Source organism: Lycorma delicatula, chromosome 10 (genome assembly GCF_047948215.1).
Source record: "Lycorma delicatula isolate Av1 chromosome 10, ASM4794821v1, whole genome shotgun sequence".
In the NCBI taxonomy this organism is placed as follows: domain Eukaryota; kingdom Metazoa; phylum Arthropoda; class Insecta; order Hemiptera; family Fulgoridae; genus Lycorma; species Lycorma delicatula.
The window spans coordinates 61,171,594-61,189,343 of NC_134464.1; the positions used below are offsets into that span (position 1 = coordinate 61,171,594).

The 17,750-nt window shown below is 26.8% G+C and overlaps 1 protein-coding gene across 1 annotated transcript in view; it reads left to right on the plus strand.

Annotated features, from left to right (window-relative positions):
- Positions 1–14,666, plus strand: part of LOC142331349 (general odorant-binding protein 19d-like) — a 33,548-nt gene extending 18,882 nt beyond the window's left edge. Inside the window, exons 5-7 of the mRNA XM_075377186.1 lie at positions 6,131–6,248; positions 8,899–8,998; positions 14,530–14,666. Coding sequence (XP_075233301.1) covers positions 6,131–6,248; positions 8,899–8,987 — 207 coding nt within the window. The 3' untranslated portion in view covers positions 8,988–8,998; positions 14,530–14,666. The remainder of the gene's footprint in view (positions 1–6,130; positions 6,249–8,898; positions 8,999–14,529) is intronic.
- Positions 14,667–17,750: the final 3,084 nt, after the last annotated feature.

A 17,750-nucleotide genomic window follows, 5' to 3' on the forward strand; every position in this document is an offset into this window, starting at 1 on the left:
ATAGATTTTTAGAATTACTTTAAAATCTAATTTAAATTGTTGACTACATATTTATTTATTTTTTCATATTATTATTATTATTATTATTATTAGCATACTTTACTTTCCTGGCTATAGCTGTATTGCTGCGGCAGCAGCATAGTTATAAAGGAAATGCACATCATCAGCAAAAGTTTTGGGAGTGTTTTTTAAATAACATTTTAAGTTACCCTCACACCAAGACAAAAAAAAAATTATATAAATGTCAGGAAGATGTATACAAAAACAAAAAATTAATTTCACAAGTGTTATTCAGCCAAAGTAAGTTTTTGAGTTACATCTTTAAAACTAGAGTCATTTATCAAACTTACCTACAAAAAAACTTCTAAAAAATTTTCATCAACTAACCTGAAACTGAAATACCGAAATTAATATCTAAATTCAGTACATTTATTGATCTGAATTTTGATTGATATTGCTGAACTAGCTCAACATAAATTCTTCGAAAATGGTTCCAAAATTTCTGAAAAATGGAAAAATTTAAATTTTAAACAGAATTAAAAAAGGGGAGGGACAGTTTTCACCACTTTTAACTTTCATACAGTGGTTGTAGAAAACTGTTCTTTAGTAAATGAAAGTACTTGTTATATAAAATTCCAGAATTTTAAGTTGACAGGATTTAGAGTTAAGGGATATTCAACATTATTTCTAAACAGTTTTTGACTAGTATCTCAAAACTTCAGCAACCAAAAATGTTTTTACAAAATATTTGTTTTTAAAATTTTACAAAATATATTTAATACATATATATATATATATATTTAAAAAAAAAATATTTTACAAATATTCGGTTAAATGATAATCTTCAAGACAGAAAATACAACTGTATTTAATATTAATGTAAATGGCAGGAGGTTTTAAAAAGATGGGGTTCTATGGATCCAGACAAGAATTAAAAATGTTTCTTTGAATTTCTCTACCTGTTTTTCAAGTTGTTATTAAAAATATTACATGAGATAGCTGTTGAGAAATGAGGTCAAGCGTGACCAAATGTTTTTACTTAACATTTTTGGTAATTGTACTGTAAAGTTGTATAATGAAGTAATTGTTTTAAAATCCTATGCCATATTTTAGATAAAAATGTATTAAGGGCAAAGCTAGAAATTTATGCAACTCTTTTTTAATCGGACGATTTTATAAAAAAAAAGAAAGTAGATTCAAGTTGTAGAAAAAGAGAATTTTTTGGTTAACATTATAGATCTAGAACTAGCATTTTCTGTTAATTCTTTACCATGATAAATGTTGTTATAATTGTGGATTAAATAAAAATCTTGTATTTTATTATACCTAATAATAGTAATAATATAATAATGATACCTATATATAATACAGAATAGTAGTAATTAATATAATCGTTGACTGAAGACAATACATGTTCAGTGGAACGATCAAGACAAAAGTGGAGTCACACAAGTCCCAATGTAGCAAGAGTAGGAATAAAATTGTGAGAGTAGAAAAGAATAGATAATTTGCACCTTAATATTTTATAACACACTGTTTCAATAATAAATTAGATTACATGTATCTGACAAAATACAAGGTAACAATATAACAACCATACAAATTACACATGTGAGAGAGAGCGAGCTATAAACAATCAAAAAAATTTAATTGGTTTATCATTCTCACAATTACATAGTTTATTATTATAAGAGAATTTATAGTAATTCCTTAATATAAGACAACTGAAAAATTTCAGGGTCAAATATTTGTCTTATAATAATAAACACTCATCTGTTTTCATAATAAACAATTACTGTAATGTATATTCTTTCTTCCTGTAGTGTTTACAGATCACTATTTATGCATTATAATTTGTTTGATAAACCAGATAATTAGAAGAAAACCCATAAAACAGATTACTTTGAACTTGTAATTTTTTCCTCAAAAAAAAAAACCTTAAATAAAATAATTTTATTTTTAATGTGTTTTGTTCAAAAAAAGTTTTTTAATGACCAGATTTTACTAACTAATAATTAATAGTATGTAAAATATTAATTAACTAATGTGGTTAAATTAATCAACTACACTATTTTATTACTTTAAACTTTATACTTTTTTTAAGAAACTTATCCTTGTGCAAATTTCCCAAAAAATAAACTGTATGTAACTGAATTTTTTCTAAGCTCTAGAAAATCTGTATTTTTTTTGAGTATACGACAAAAAATCAATAGTACAAATAAATTTATAAATTTCTTCAAAATGTCCTATATTAAAGAAAAATGACAACAGCTTTATTATTTTATTCATTTTCTAGTGGAACAAATCAGACATAATATATCATAAGAGTTAAGAATATCATTGTCGCAGTTTTATTTTACACAAGGTCTAGCAAGTCCTTTATGTTATGAAATGTTTTATACTCTATTCTTTGATAGGCTTCTTTATTGTTGTAAAATACTTTAGCTATTTGCAAACATAACACACACACACACACACAAACATGAAGAAGTGATCTGTATAAAAAGAATTATGAAGGATATTCAGTTTTATAAAAGATACACACACAGTTCAAAATATCTATTACTAATTATTAAATATAATAAAAAATGGGTAATTTCCATTCACATTTTTATCATTAAATTGTAATTTATTTTACAGCAGCTTAAAATAAACAATTATGAAATGCAAAACCGAAACAAAAATAAATTTCAGTTATAAGATTTAACCACTGTCAGCATATTTTCAACCATGATTAGAGTCATAAGTGATTAAGCATTACTGTTAGCCATTGCAGTTTTAGGTGAAATTTTTATTTGAGATAAATAGATTTATTTTTTAAGCATAATTTATTTTTTTTGAGTGTGAATACACTTTTAAATTAATAAATGAAAATTATTAAATTATTATAATGGCTTCGATTTTTACTTATCCAGATATTAAGGTATAGAATAATGATGGATCAATAATTTACTGGTTCTTTGCATTTCTCAATGTTTTGAAATCTGCAGCATCAAACAACTAATACTGGCATCTCTACTTTTTTTAATATCTCTAGAATGAGTAAAATCATGAAATTTGATATGGTTTCTAGCATACATAGGTGACGATATTAAATTTTTGAGAAATCATACCAGGGAGAGCAAAAGTTCCCGTTTAACCCATGATACTATCTCACGGTATGTGTATTTTGATTAAACTTCTAGTTTTAAACTTTTTATAAATAAAAATGTAATGGGAGCCACGAGGGTAATTAATTTTTTTTTTTCTTTTTTTACATAACCTTCCATATTTTCTGATTTTTACAAACGATTCAATGAGCCAAAATCATAGTTTATAATTGTCTGAAAATTACAACCTGCTTACATAAATTAGAAATTTGATCTAATCTGTTACAAACTTAGAGCTGAATAACAAATTAAGAATTTAAAAATCTAAGAAAAAAAATTCCAAGAAAAAAAGAAACAAACTATATGCGTTGCTATTATTCTTTTTCCATATCTTCATTACTATTCAATATAACATTAGACTTTTTTGAAAACATCAGGAGAGCAAGTAAATACAGCCAGAAAAGTTTAGCAACAAGTTGCCAGCTTTTCTAAAGAACAGGAAATATTAAAATAAAAGCCTTCACACACATAAATTTGTATTAAAATATTTATCTCCTTAAAACCATCCTCCATGATCAAAATGTACTATGTTAAACATTAGATTATTTTGTTAAATTACAATTTTTTTTCGCTTACTGCTTTTCCCTTTTTGTAATGTCTCTTAACATGTAAATAGAGATCTACTTCTTCAGAACAATTTTTTATGAAAAATTAATTAAAAACAAATACAAATTACAAAGATAGTTGTTTTTTCACATTCATTAAAATAAAACAAATTATTCTGTTGCTATTACAATCTACTAATAGATAATAAAACTATTATTTTCATACATTTAAATATAAATTATGAATGTGTAATAATTTAAATTTAAAGTATTAAACCAGCCATCATGTTCAAATTACAATTGTTAATCAATTATATTTAGTGCTACATTTTATGTGTTCATGTATGTGGGATTTACTACTGATTTCTAAAATTGAGGTGGATTCTAAACTTGAAAATATGAGTTTGTTATTTATTACTAATACGATCAAACATAATTAATTTTTCACACTGCATTCTAATAAAATAGTAAAAATTCTCAAACTTTTGAAAATTCTTGTTTGTGTCACGCTAATCCATAATTTTTTTTACAAATTTTCTCTATTCAATTCTATTTTATACACATCTCTCCTACTTTTATTATTATCATCATCATTTTTTTTTTAAATTTTATCTTCTTATTAATGACTTTTGTAATTTTAAAAGCAATTTTATAATTTATAAAATGGATTTTTTTCATTAACTTGTGATGACAAATTTACATTAATGTAAAAGTTGATTTTTTTTTTTAGTCTAAATTAACATTTAATTAATTTATTTATTTATGTCTCTTATGTTATAACAATTCTTGGTTGCTGTATATTTTATCAAATTTTTCATTTAGCTCTATATAAGTAATCAGATTTTTAAAATTCTGCTCAAGTTAAGATTACATTACATTTACTGCTGTTTATATAATTTGCATTAAATTACACAGCATTTAATAACTGCTGTTTACAAAAAAAGATTTAATAATGGCTTCACCTTTTAGTATATAATATCTGAAATAGTTGTATAATATATTGAATAGATAATAGTTACAAATAATATAAACACAAAAAAATAAAATTATGGATTATAACTTATTTGATGATACTTTTGTAATACACAAGGGTCTTTCAATAATTAACAAAGTGTAAAATTGTTATTTATTCAACATGAAAGATGCTATTTTTAACATAATCCTCATCTACAATTACACATATGTTTTATTTTTCTGAGAGCTTTCTTATTCCAGTAGTAAAGAATTGTTCACTTTGGTGCCTAAGCCATTTCTGCCACGTAAGAACTCTTTGAGAGGACTAAACAAAAAGAAGCTAATGGTATGAGATAGACTGTAAGGTGAATATGGCAAAACCTCCCAACCCAACTTTTAAATAGTATTCCTATACTTTAAATAGCATACCTCTTGATTTAGTGGTCAATCTTGAAGTGGTCAATCTGGTTGTAGTCCTTTCATTTGGTGCATTCCAAGTTTCCTTATATATCCTTTTAGGCAGAAAACCTATCCCTGCAATCACAAGATCATTGCAATTACAAAACTGTACAAACATCCTTCCATTCTCATTCTGTTTCCCATCTCCGTGCCTACTCACAATCCTTTCATTACAGTCATTCCTTCTGCCCACCTTGGTATTAAGATTGCCCACTACAATCAAAATATCTCTAGGTGCAATATTATCAACTTCCTTGCTCTTTGCCTCTTGTCTCATTTTCATTCACAAGGCGTATATATTAATTAGGGTTGTTTCTACATTTTTATTTTAATTTCACTTTTATAATTTTTTCATTCACTGACTTCTCAATCTATCATCACAGCTCTGATCCTCTCTGTCAGAGCAAATTCATGTATATGCGTTCGATTCTCATCACTTCTTCCACAGTACTTCACAGTTTCCCTAGAAGAAAATATGATTCTTCTACAATCAATCCATCTTGTTTCACTCATTCCAAGCAAGTTACTCTGAAGCTTGCCATCTCCTCTGCCTTTCCCAGTATATACAATGTCCTTACATTCCAGCATGCCTTGTCTCACTCTTGATTTTTAGCTGGAACTCAATTAGGTTTTGCATCTGCTGTCCACAAAGTCTATGTAATCAAATTCCAAACTCCATTGCCAATCAAGGAATGGTCTCCTTCAACAGTGTTGACTTTGGTAATAGTAGAACTTATTAGATGGGACTGCCACCTTGGCCTCCAAACTTGACCCTTTTGTCATGGTTTGTTCCTTTATTCTTTGAAGATCCCCCTCATCATCCTACAGGGTAATGGTGCTAATTTTGGTCTGCCCTAGATATTTCATTTTCCCAGTATCCACAACAATATCTGGTGAGGATTCCTCATCCACCAACTAGGGAGATGCTCGATGAAGACTAGCAACAACTCATAGGAATAGAAATAATAGAATAATGAAATAATATACATAGAAATGATATAATGACATTCTTAATTTTTACAGATCAAAGATAATGTACTGAATAAAGATAGTGCCGTAACGTTGGCAAAAACTATGTTCGGTGATCAAGCTGAAAAATTGGAAAAAGCTAAGGAAATAATCGAAACCTGTGATAAAGAAGGTAAGTCATTACATTAGTTAAAATTACATTTTCATTTCATTAAATCGATTAGTTCAGGGTTTGATTGACACAAATGCAATGAATGAAAAAATAAGAAATATTAGAAGATTGTAATTATTTTTAATTATCTTTGCAATGTTTCTAATTAATAATGCAATTCTATTTGAGAATTACAGCTGAACCAACTTTTATTAAGAAATGCAGTAACCTGTACAATTATAAAAATATATATACTTTTTTAAAAAGTGTGATTTTTTAAAACCTCACTTAAAAAAAGTACATAATGAATATAAAAATTCATACTTTTATTGAGATATAGTTTTACTAGATACTTGATTTTTCTGTAATAAAATAGATTCATGAATTCTCATCACAATTTATAAAGTTTACTTCTGAGTTTAAACAATGTGTGTAGCTCCTCAATAGAAAGGGATACAGTAATTTTTTGGTTTACACTATTTATCTTGATCTTTCTTATAATGTAATTTAAGTAAATAAACTAATATATAAGTCACGATAACATTTACTTTCTGAGTAGCCATGTTCTATATACAGTCAGTTAGTTGCATTTTAAATAAATTGGTGGGTGGGAAGATTTTTAAAATTTTTTGACGATAGAAGCACAATAAGACCCTTTCTTGTAAGCCTAAGTATTGTGTTGAGTTCTACAAAAACAGTTCGTGTTTGGTAAAGATGAATATTGTTATTTTTTAAGAAAAAGTGACCATTCTTTTTAGTAAAGATTCCACATTCATAAATATAAAAATATATAATTTTCTAAGCACAGGTCTAATATTTAATGCCATACAATGATCTGACAACCCACATTTGTATTTTAAAAACTCATTGTCACTGTCCGAGGGAGCCTCAAGAGATGATATTACTCTTTACACAAGAACACATGTAGCATAATAAATATTTAATAATGATGTCAAGTTAGTGTTTTAATTAAGGTGTTTCAGAGCATAGCAGAAAAGCTTAATTTTGTTACAAAAAATAATGAAATAAATTAGAACTAGTTATATAATAAAACAATAAAAAATTTTGCTTTGTGGGCAACAGAGATGCTATCATTACCATTAATTGGAAATCTGTCTACATGATCAGCAATGTTACATCTGTATGAGAAGCACAATGCAATGGTTTATCCATATTTAAAGTTAGATAATTTCAATCCAGCCAGTAAATAATTATTTGAGGTATTTCATACAATTTTCCATGCCTTTTAAATCTTCAGATATAAACACAGTTATGTCATTTTTGATACAGTGACTGAAGCTACAGTTTTCACAGTGGCATCTGCTGATGTTGCTGCCAGCAGTAATTTTTTTAATTAGGCAGACATGTACTAAGAATGTACTCAAAAATGGTGTCTGATTTGAATTGTGTTTGTTCATTTAGTTATATCACAGTTCTGAGCTGTTGCTAAACTGTTTAACACTTATGTTATATTAATGAATTTAAAACTAATGTCCAACAACTTTTGAATTCCCAAAGTGTTTGTTTCAGCAGTGAAAATGATATTAATCTGTTACGGCAAATTTATTTTTAATATTATTTTTAAAACTTATGTTATGCTTTTATAGTTGCCTTCAAAGATTGGTGACCATCAGTCATTAAATGTAGCAAGCGATAAAATAAATTTGAATTTTTATGTCGTATAAAAATAAGTAGTACTGTATGATAGATTCCATTTTTGAATAACGCAAAAAAAAGTCATTATGGAGCCTATTACCTACAGATTTAAACATCCTTCTGCTTTTAAAATGTAGAATGTTTTTAAATTGTTTTCAGTGTTTAATGCTGAAAATAACTTGAAAATAATTTGAAAGGCAATAATAACATATAAATTGCATTTCTTACATCCTGATGGTTCTATAATGCTTGGAATAACTCAAATAATAGAATCACGGAAACTGGAAAGTATAGATAAGAACAAAATGCGAACAACTGAGATTATGATTAATAAACTGGTTCCTATTGTTCATCCAAGTTAAACAATGTACAATTTCACTTCATATTCTAATAATACCTAATGAGGAAAGCAATCAATGGACTTAAAATTTTGTAATAAATTTATAAAAATTGTAAATAAAATTGATACAATAAACCACAAACCTTATGAAATATATGTTTCAAAACACCTGGAACATCTATGGACAATTATTTTAAACTTAACAGACTAAATAAATGGCAAAGATCAAAGCTGCATTTGTTAAACTGGTTAGCAAACATCACCCAAGTTGGACATTATAGAAAACAGTTTACCAAAAATAAACATTTTAAATAGTAGATGTGTGGTCTAAGAGTATCTAAAAGCACCTATTTTTTATTAACTATCTCCTATAAATTAGATAATGATCAAAACAGACACGAGATATAACAAAAAATTTAAAAAAATGATAAAACTGGAAACTTCCTTGCACTGATGAAAAATGCAGTCCACATCAGAATGTTATATGTTGTTCCTTTAAATGAGATACAATTTCTAAAAAAAATGAAAAAATTATTAGTGATGATACATGATCACAATCTCACTTATGAATTACAAATAAAACTTGACTGCAATATTTTTTTTAATACAAAAAAAAAATAATCTACTGTTCTAGTGAACTATTTTCATGTTTTTTTTTTTTTTGTTTTTTTTCAGTTGGTCAAAGTGATGGTAACAAGTGTGAATTTGCATTTAAAATAGCAGAATGTGCTAAAATGCATGGTGGTGATACAATTCATGATTAAAACAAAAACAGGTAATAATGGTTAAATACTAATGACAGTAACTATTAATAAAATTAAAATAAAACTGCAAAATAATGCTCAAAAAAATAATTGGGATAAGAAATAAAATCTTTACAATAACAAAAAAAAATTACCAACTGTTATAAACGACTACAAATAAAAAATCCTATCCATGTTCATGAAATAAAACAAGAAAATTTAACACTAGTTAAATAAATAAGTGTATATACACACACAACTTAGATATTGTCAGAAAAAGTAAAACTGTGATTTAACTCAATTCAAAGTTAGTAAACCAAAAATCTACAATAATTAAACTTTTCACCCAGACAATAGACCCTGTTCCATTTTACAGTATGTAGGATATATACTATATAAGGCAATGTTTATTGCCTTATCCTATATTGCCGCATCTCATGAAGAAAAACAAATAGCAGATAAGTTCAAATGTCACAAAAATATACATTACAATGAACATAACTTGGATAAAATAAATACATTTTATACAACTTAACTTTGAACAAAACAAGTCAAAAAGAAAGGTTAATTCAGCTCAATTCAAAGTTAATCAGTAAAGTTATTTAACATTGATAAGTTAGATATTGGTCCCTATCATTATTTAGCAACACATTTGTAATTGTGTAAACTATCTTATACTTTATTATTATTATAATTGTTTTTTAGTTAAATTTATGTGTTGTTAATGACTTTTTTCTACTTATTTTGCTGAAATTTTATCTAAATATACATTTAATTTTTTTTTATAACAGTTCAAGTTTTGTTTCTTTTTGCTATTTTATTAAAATACCATTCATCATAGTTCAATTTTTAAATAATTAATATTTAGTGATTAATTAATGAATATAGTTGAATTCATGTAAATAATTATTACTATATATGTGAGTATTTTTTACAAGTACATATTACACTTTCTGGCCTCTGTGGCACGAGTGATAGCATCTCGACCTTTCATCTGGAGGTCCTGGGTTCAAATCCTGGTCAGGCATGGCATTTTCACACACGCTACAAATCATTCACCTCATCCTCAGAAGCAATACCTAATGGTGGTCCCGAAAGTAAAAAAAGTACATATTACACTAAATTGTGTATCACAGAAGTAAGATCAATTCTGTTTTTGTATATTGATTGGAAAGCACTTCACTCACAAAATCTTATTTTTTGCAGTTAATCTAAGAAAATTAAATAATTACAATACACCAATTACAGAAAATGTAATGGAAAAAATAAAATTATATATATCATTTTATTAATATAAAAAAAAATTATACAAAAATATATATACTAGCAGACCTGGCAATGATTCACTATTGCTAGATTTGAGCATATATATATATATATATATATATATATATAAATTAAATGAACACAAATGAAAGTTTGATAAAATATTAAAAAAACTGAACATTATAGAACTTCACAAGATTTAACCTTTCACTTTATAAAAGTCAGAATGAAAATAAATCCAATTGGCAAAACAACAGCACTACCTGTCGGATTTAATTCAAACCACTCTCTAAATAGTCGGTTGAAAATCACTTTTTAACTAAAAGAGATATTGCTGCAAAATGATCACAATTAATACTACACATTAAGAAACTTCAGAAAATGTTACATGTTCACTACCTTTCCTTTATAAAAGTCAGAATGTAAATAAATCCAACTTTCAAAACAGCATTACTTATCAGATTTAATTCAAACTATTCTCTAAACACAGTATTCGGTTCACTGTACTAACTTTCTTTCTATTGGTCAGATCGAGGATTTCTATAGTTTTAAATCTTCTCTGGACAATGCAGACCATTTTGCAAAAACCCGCGCATAAATTGGTGCAGTAGTTTTTTAGTCTATAGTGAACACACATACGAATATTGACCTATATATATATATATATATATATAAGAAGAAAGTCTGTTTGTTTATTTGTTTCGTAAATATCTCGACACCAGCGCCACCTAGGAGGTATACTTTTCACAAAAATGTTTATTTCCATGCAACTAATACATATTCTGAAGATGGTCATATTGAACCATAAATACAATTTTTCAGAATATCTTGACGCTACCTAGTGGGTCCAAACTAATTCAGAAATCTTTGTGGGCATGCGCAAACTCACCAAAGTTTCATCGCATTCAGATGAATGGTATAGGAACACTACAGAACAAACACTCATTTTTATATATATAGATATACATTATACATATATTCATTATATATATACTAGCTGGTCAGGGCATGCTTCACTTGCCTGAAAATCTTCCCAGAAGGGTCTGCACCAGGATCCCTGGTGGTGAGACAGGGATCATGGGGTCAAACCCAGGGCTGCAGAGCTCGCTTTGTTCACCACTCCCATCTAGCCAAACAGCTCCACCCCTTGGACTCCCATGTTGTTAGTTATTCAGTTGTGATAAAAATATTATAAATAACAATTAAGGTATTCAGGCTTCATTGAAATCTGAAAAAGACTCCAGTGGCAGCTCATGTATAGACACTGTGGAACTGCTGCCCCCCTATTTCCACTTGATATTATCAATAACATTTAACGTAATAAGTGCTTTTTTCTTTAATTCTTTCTTTATACTTGTACAATATATAATCCTTAAGCTTAATGTCAGTAGCTATCCCCGAATTTATGAAAAAGATACAAAACTTTTTGTATGGAACTGGGGATTCACAGTTCCAGCAGCATGGTGTTTGGCTGTTATGAGGCTGTGAGGGAGAGAGAGAGAGCACTGTCGCTCCCACAGTGTCCACCCTGGCATGCTGGTGGAAGGTGGTTTTTTTTTTTACTCTGCGTGTGTTGTGATTAAAAATCATGTACCATATTTTTGAAAACAGTAAGTGTAGAATTAGATTATTATCCTGCTTCCAGCTATTCTATTTGATTAATTTAAAAGGCCCAAAAAAACATTTTCCGGAGCCGCACCCCCACTAATTTTTGCTACAAGCTGCCACTGAAACTAAATTAGAAAACAGAATATTAGTAACTATGGTAACTAAAGTACACAAACCTTTGAAAACCTATTTAAGTACAACTCCACAACCTATATCTGTTGCCATGGTAACAGAGATATAATAATGCAGTAAATGATTAGTTTTTTCTTTAATGAATATTTTTAATTCACAACTTCACCCCCAAGGGGACAACAGCCTCAATCTATGGCTTAAAATCTTTCCTCCTGCAAATTTGAATGTGACTGGTCAATTGTTTTTCGCATGATGCTGATACAAACAGACAAACTTTAGTATAATATATATATATATATATATACATATATACATACACACACACACACATATAAGAATCACAGAAAAAATTCCATCAAACATAAAATATGCGAAGCAAACACTAAAAGAAAATATTAGGAAAAATGACACATTCCTTGATACACATACGCCTTGATAGCATGATCATCTAGATATGACCAACTCATCATACAAAAGTATTAGTAATTATTTTTCATTCAAATGTAATTTATAATAAAAGTTCAATGCCTAATAGTAACTACAGTTTATAGTTTTCTTTACCCTAGAAAATTAACACTGAAAATATTGCTCCCATGTAACATCATAATTAATTTCATAATGATCCTTATAATTATACACAAAAAACAGAATGCGGAAGAGAAAATCTCTAAAAACTTGTCAGAAGTCATCTCTGAAATCCAAACTGTCTACAACTTGAATTATGTTTCCTCAGTTCAAAGTTACAGGAAATAAGAGAGTGACCCCATGCCAAAATAACCTTGATTAAACAGATCACAAATTCAGCAAAGTAAGGAAGCTTTGAAATAGGTAAATTAAAGTATTTACGTGCTATGTAACACATGCATATTTGATACTAAATATTTAATTTTTATAATCCGCATAAGCATTCTAAGTTAAAAAAGAGGGATTATTCAAATCCCCAAAAATTCATCTAAGAGGAATCTTCATGTCCTTCTTGAAGTTTCTCACAGTCCAACAATTATTGGTGAACCAATAACTCAAGATTATTATTTTTCTAGTAACTAAATTTTAAAGCTGCAGTTCATTCATTACCACTAACAGTAGTAAAAGCATCAGTGAAAGTTTTTTCATATCACATTTAAATCTATATATGCAACATATGTATTTCAAAGTAAAAATAAATGATAAATAAATAAATAAAAAAATAAAAATAAATAGAATAAACATATATAAATAAAATAAACGACATACGTTGTTTTATACAAATTTAAACAAATTACATGTGAGTTTATATGAATGTGAGAAGAATTACCATATATGTGTATATAAAATATACACTCACAGAATTTAACAGGTAATTTTCAAAGTTGAAGATTCTGAGATTAAAATCGTAGTAAATGTAAATTACTTTTGTATGGATTTCATTACTAGACAGTAGATTCTTGTGTGATGGTTGGGATCCAATTAACCATACACCTCAGGAATGCTCAGCCGAGTATATACAAAACTACATGTTAATTTCATGTCATACATAAAATTCTCATCTCATTATGCCATGAGTAGGGTTCACAAGTTGAATAGTTTTCAATGTATGTATTAGGAATAAAGAATAAAAATATAAAATATACAGTATGTAATATACATAATATATAAAAACATTAGAATTCTAAAATTTAGAATTATATATATGTATAAAATTGTAATATTTTCGAATTTATACATAATATACATATAAAATTATTACTTGGTTTATTCAAATTTTTCATTGCAAAACTCAACTTAGAAAACTAACTAGCAAATTTGGGCTTTAAAAATTAGGACTGTTGAGTTGTAGCGATATCCATGGCACCAAGATTAAATAATAACATTAATAATGCTCACATAAAATCAGACAGCCTTTTATAACTCTTAGAAGTATAAATAAAAGAAATTTAAAGCTAAAAAAAGTAAAAAGAAATAATTTTACAATTCTTTAAATTTCAAATATTTGAGATTGGTTCTGAATTATAAACGATATCAATTTATTAATCCTTTAACTAAGTTATGATAAGCAAATTTCAATAATAACTGAAAAAATACTATACTTACCTTTTTACAGTAATTTTGTTTATCGTTTCATTATTTTTTCAGTTAAAAGATTACTACTGTGATGAGCTAAGGGTTTTTGTAATATAGGAATATTTATTATTTTTTACCTTCAGTTTTCCAACTACTTTGTTGAATTTCAGCACAAAAATACTTGAATAACATCAGGTTACTTATCATTATGCTACTATAACCCACTGATAAAAAAAGATATAAAAACATCTTCAAAATTGTTTTTGTAAGCAACATGATACTGTTAAAAAATAATGCCACTTTTATACATTTTTTTACGTTTAACTCAATTTTACTTATAACCAACAATCATGAGATAATTGAACTGAACAAATTTATTTTAAGAGAAAAAAATTAGCACACCCAAAATCCCGTAGCAGCTTAGTGCCAAAGTATAAATAACACATAATTTTCTTGGAATTAACATGTCTACATTGGCTTATGATTGTTTAATTTAATTTACATTTATTTGTTTCAGATTCAACAATCTAAAATGAACTAAAAAAATAAAACAATTTTTTAATTGAAAATTTACCTTTTTCTAGAAATAAAAAAATATTTGTAAGATTCTATACATCTGTAAATATTTAATAAACAATAAATTACTTCATCAAATCTTATACTTTTTTATTAAAAAAATTACCTTCAAACCACAAAAAATAAGTTATTCACAAAGAAATGAATTTACTTTTTCCAGTTGCAATATTTAAAAAACTGTATGAAATGTAATTTTAGCCAGGTTCATGTGTTACCTACTTATGTAAAATGGTTATTTATATAGAGAAATAGATTTAAAATTAATCTATTGCTTTACACAGTCTGCTTCAATCTTTATTATTGCTATGATGCATACATATCAGATGAGGTGCAAAGTGTGAACCTGTGGCTTTCTCTAAAATTAATGTTACACATTATAAAACCAATTTTTGCAGTAAAGAGAGAAAATGTGTAACTTATACGGGTGGATTTGCTAATGAGAAATATTCTATGTTAATTCTTGGATCAGTTAAGAAAAGTAATAGGGATTCAGATTTCTCATTCTCCAAAGTAAACCTCCACGTTATATTTTGTTACATCTATATAAATTTTTGAAGTAACTTTTGACTCCTAGACAAAATATAATTTTTCTCTGCAACTTGTTTGGTAACAATAAAAAATATCAATATGGTGTGGAGGAAAAGATTTGTAAAATATTTTATATGAATTCAGCATTATAACGTTCTTAAATATGGACTTAATGAAGGGAAGAAGAAAAATAATTGGAGTTTTGAAATACGGATGTGGGAAAAGGATGAAATAAAAAATCAATGTAACCAATATGGAGGCATTATAACAAAATAAAAAAAAAGTATATAGATGCCAGAAAAGTAAAGCAGATCAGATACAAATGCTCAGAAAAAACTGTTAGAAAAAAAATATCAGAAGGAAAAATAGTTACGAAAAGAAACAAAGGAAGAAGAAATGGAAAGTAAATTGATCTAAAAAAAGGAAATTACAAAAAACATATGAAGAAAGAAGGGTTAGGATTATAAAATAGCATAAAAAATTATTCTGAGCCTGTCTATGGTTAGATTCACAACTGATGTAATATCTGGTAATCTTCAACTACTACAATCATGACACCAAACAAAATAATGAATGAATAATGAATGTTTTTAACAATTAAATTTTCTTTTAACCTGATTAACAGTTAAATTTCATATTATTAGTGTAGTTTGTAATTTTTATTTTTAAAATTCAAATAATGAAAGTTTTAAGATATTTAATGAAGGAATTATTATTTTAATAACGCTTTTATAAAAAGATTTAAAAAAATTAATTTACGCTAATGGAGTGGTTTTAAAACCAAATTGTACGACTCTTATAAGATCACGGTCTCTACAGTTCCTTAGTTTTAATATTATTTTCTCCTAATGAGAATAATATTAATGTGATACTACTTTACATGTTATAAATCGCATCATGTACACGGGCACCTGATGAGTAGCTTTCTCCAAGAGCTACTTGGAGAAAGCATATAATTATGCTCATTATTCAACTAGTTCTTATTCTGTAGTGTAGTGAGTATCACTGTAGTGCTGAACTTCTTGGATTAAGCGTACACTGATAGCAAGTAATTTATTTTGTTTAGAGAATCACTTTGCACCTCTTGCAAAGTATACATTGCAGAACATTTACACCTGACATTTGTGTATAATCTCAAATCATCTATAACTCTTGTGATTATGACAAAAAATATCACTTTTATTTTAAACTTTATTATTATCATCTAAATTTTTGATCAATTAAGAAAATTACAATGCATTAAAAAAAAAACAAATCCTAATTAAATTTTTGAATGCTCTTAAAGATTTGTTATTCTCATTTGAAAGTATAGAGATTTTTTTTATTAATTTAAAATAATTTCATTTGTTACAGGAATTTAGAATAGGCTCCTTTTAAAAACATTTTAACTAAAATCTTATAATGATGGCTACAAAATGTATTAAATTGATTATATGTTGTAGTATAATCAGTGTAATTTATTCAAATCATTAAGCCTAAACACCAAAACAATGTCTGTTGCATTATTTCTTGTGATTTTATCTCAATGCAAAGATTAAAATTTTTAATGATTTATCCAACTGTACCACAACAAATATACCTTTCCATTTTTTCTTCATCTTTTATGACACATACAATAACTTTAGTCAGTCCATTATCAAAGTCTCTTCGAAGTGACTGCCCACGCCTTGCAGTCCTTTTTCATAAGTTCTGATCTCCGTGTCTTTTCTAGTGTTGAAAGTGTTTATGTTGTGAATTTCTTTTTGCAAGTATGAAGTGAATGTTTTGTTGTTTATTTTAATAGCCCTAAAACACCATCACAAACCCCAAACACCAAATAAATAACTAAAAAATAATAATCAAAATCAAAATAACCTATAAACTCAAAAATAAAAAAAAAAGAATAAAGTAACAAATATTCAAGTCCCAAAAGACACAAAAGAAAATGCCTACGAACAAATAAAAAAATAATTAATCTAAAAAAATAAATAATTATCATAAGTAAAGTTTAGGATAGTTAAAAAACAATGATCTTGTAAATCATAATTTAAAAAAAATTTATCTAAACAAAATCAGTAAAGAAAAAATCATCTTTAGTATCCAAAACTAATATTTTATATTAAAATACTTACTGAATTTTCACAAAATATTTAATTTTATCAAACATTATTATATCTCCAATACTTAAACACCCTATATCACTAGGATCAATACTAATTTTCCAAACAGCCCTAATGTGCAGAAATAATTCAATAATAATTAAATCATCATGAAAAGCCTAACATTGAAATTGTTATTATGAATTTTTTCTCTGGACATTTATAAAATTTATTTATTTATACATTGAAAGTGTATTGTTTTTTTTTAAACTATATAAATAAGAGTAAAGTGATTTCACTTGAAAGGTAGTTAGCGGCTCCTTTACTTTTTATTCTTTTAACTGGATTAACTGGATATAATCAATTTTTTCATTAACAGTGAATAGCTTCTATTTAGCTTCAGTTAAATTGAGTATGAGGATTATCCTTAAAATTAAGTTGAAATTAATTGTAATTTTACTTCTTTACTCTATTTAACAGAAATTGATTATTCAATAATTTTTATTTGCAAAGTAAATGTTATATTTAACTATTCTCCTTAATTTCTTCATTCTAG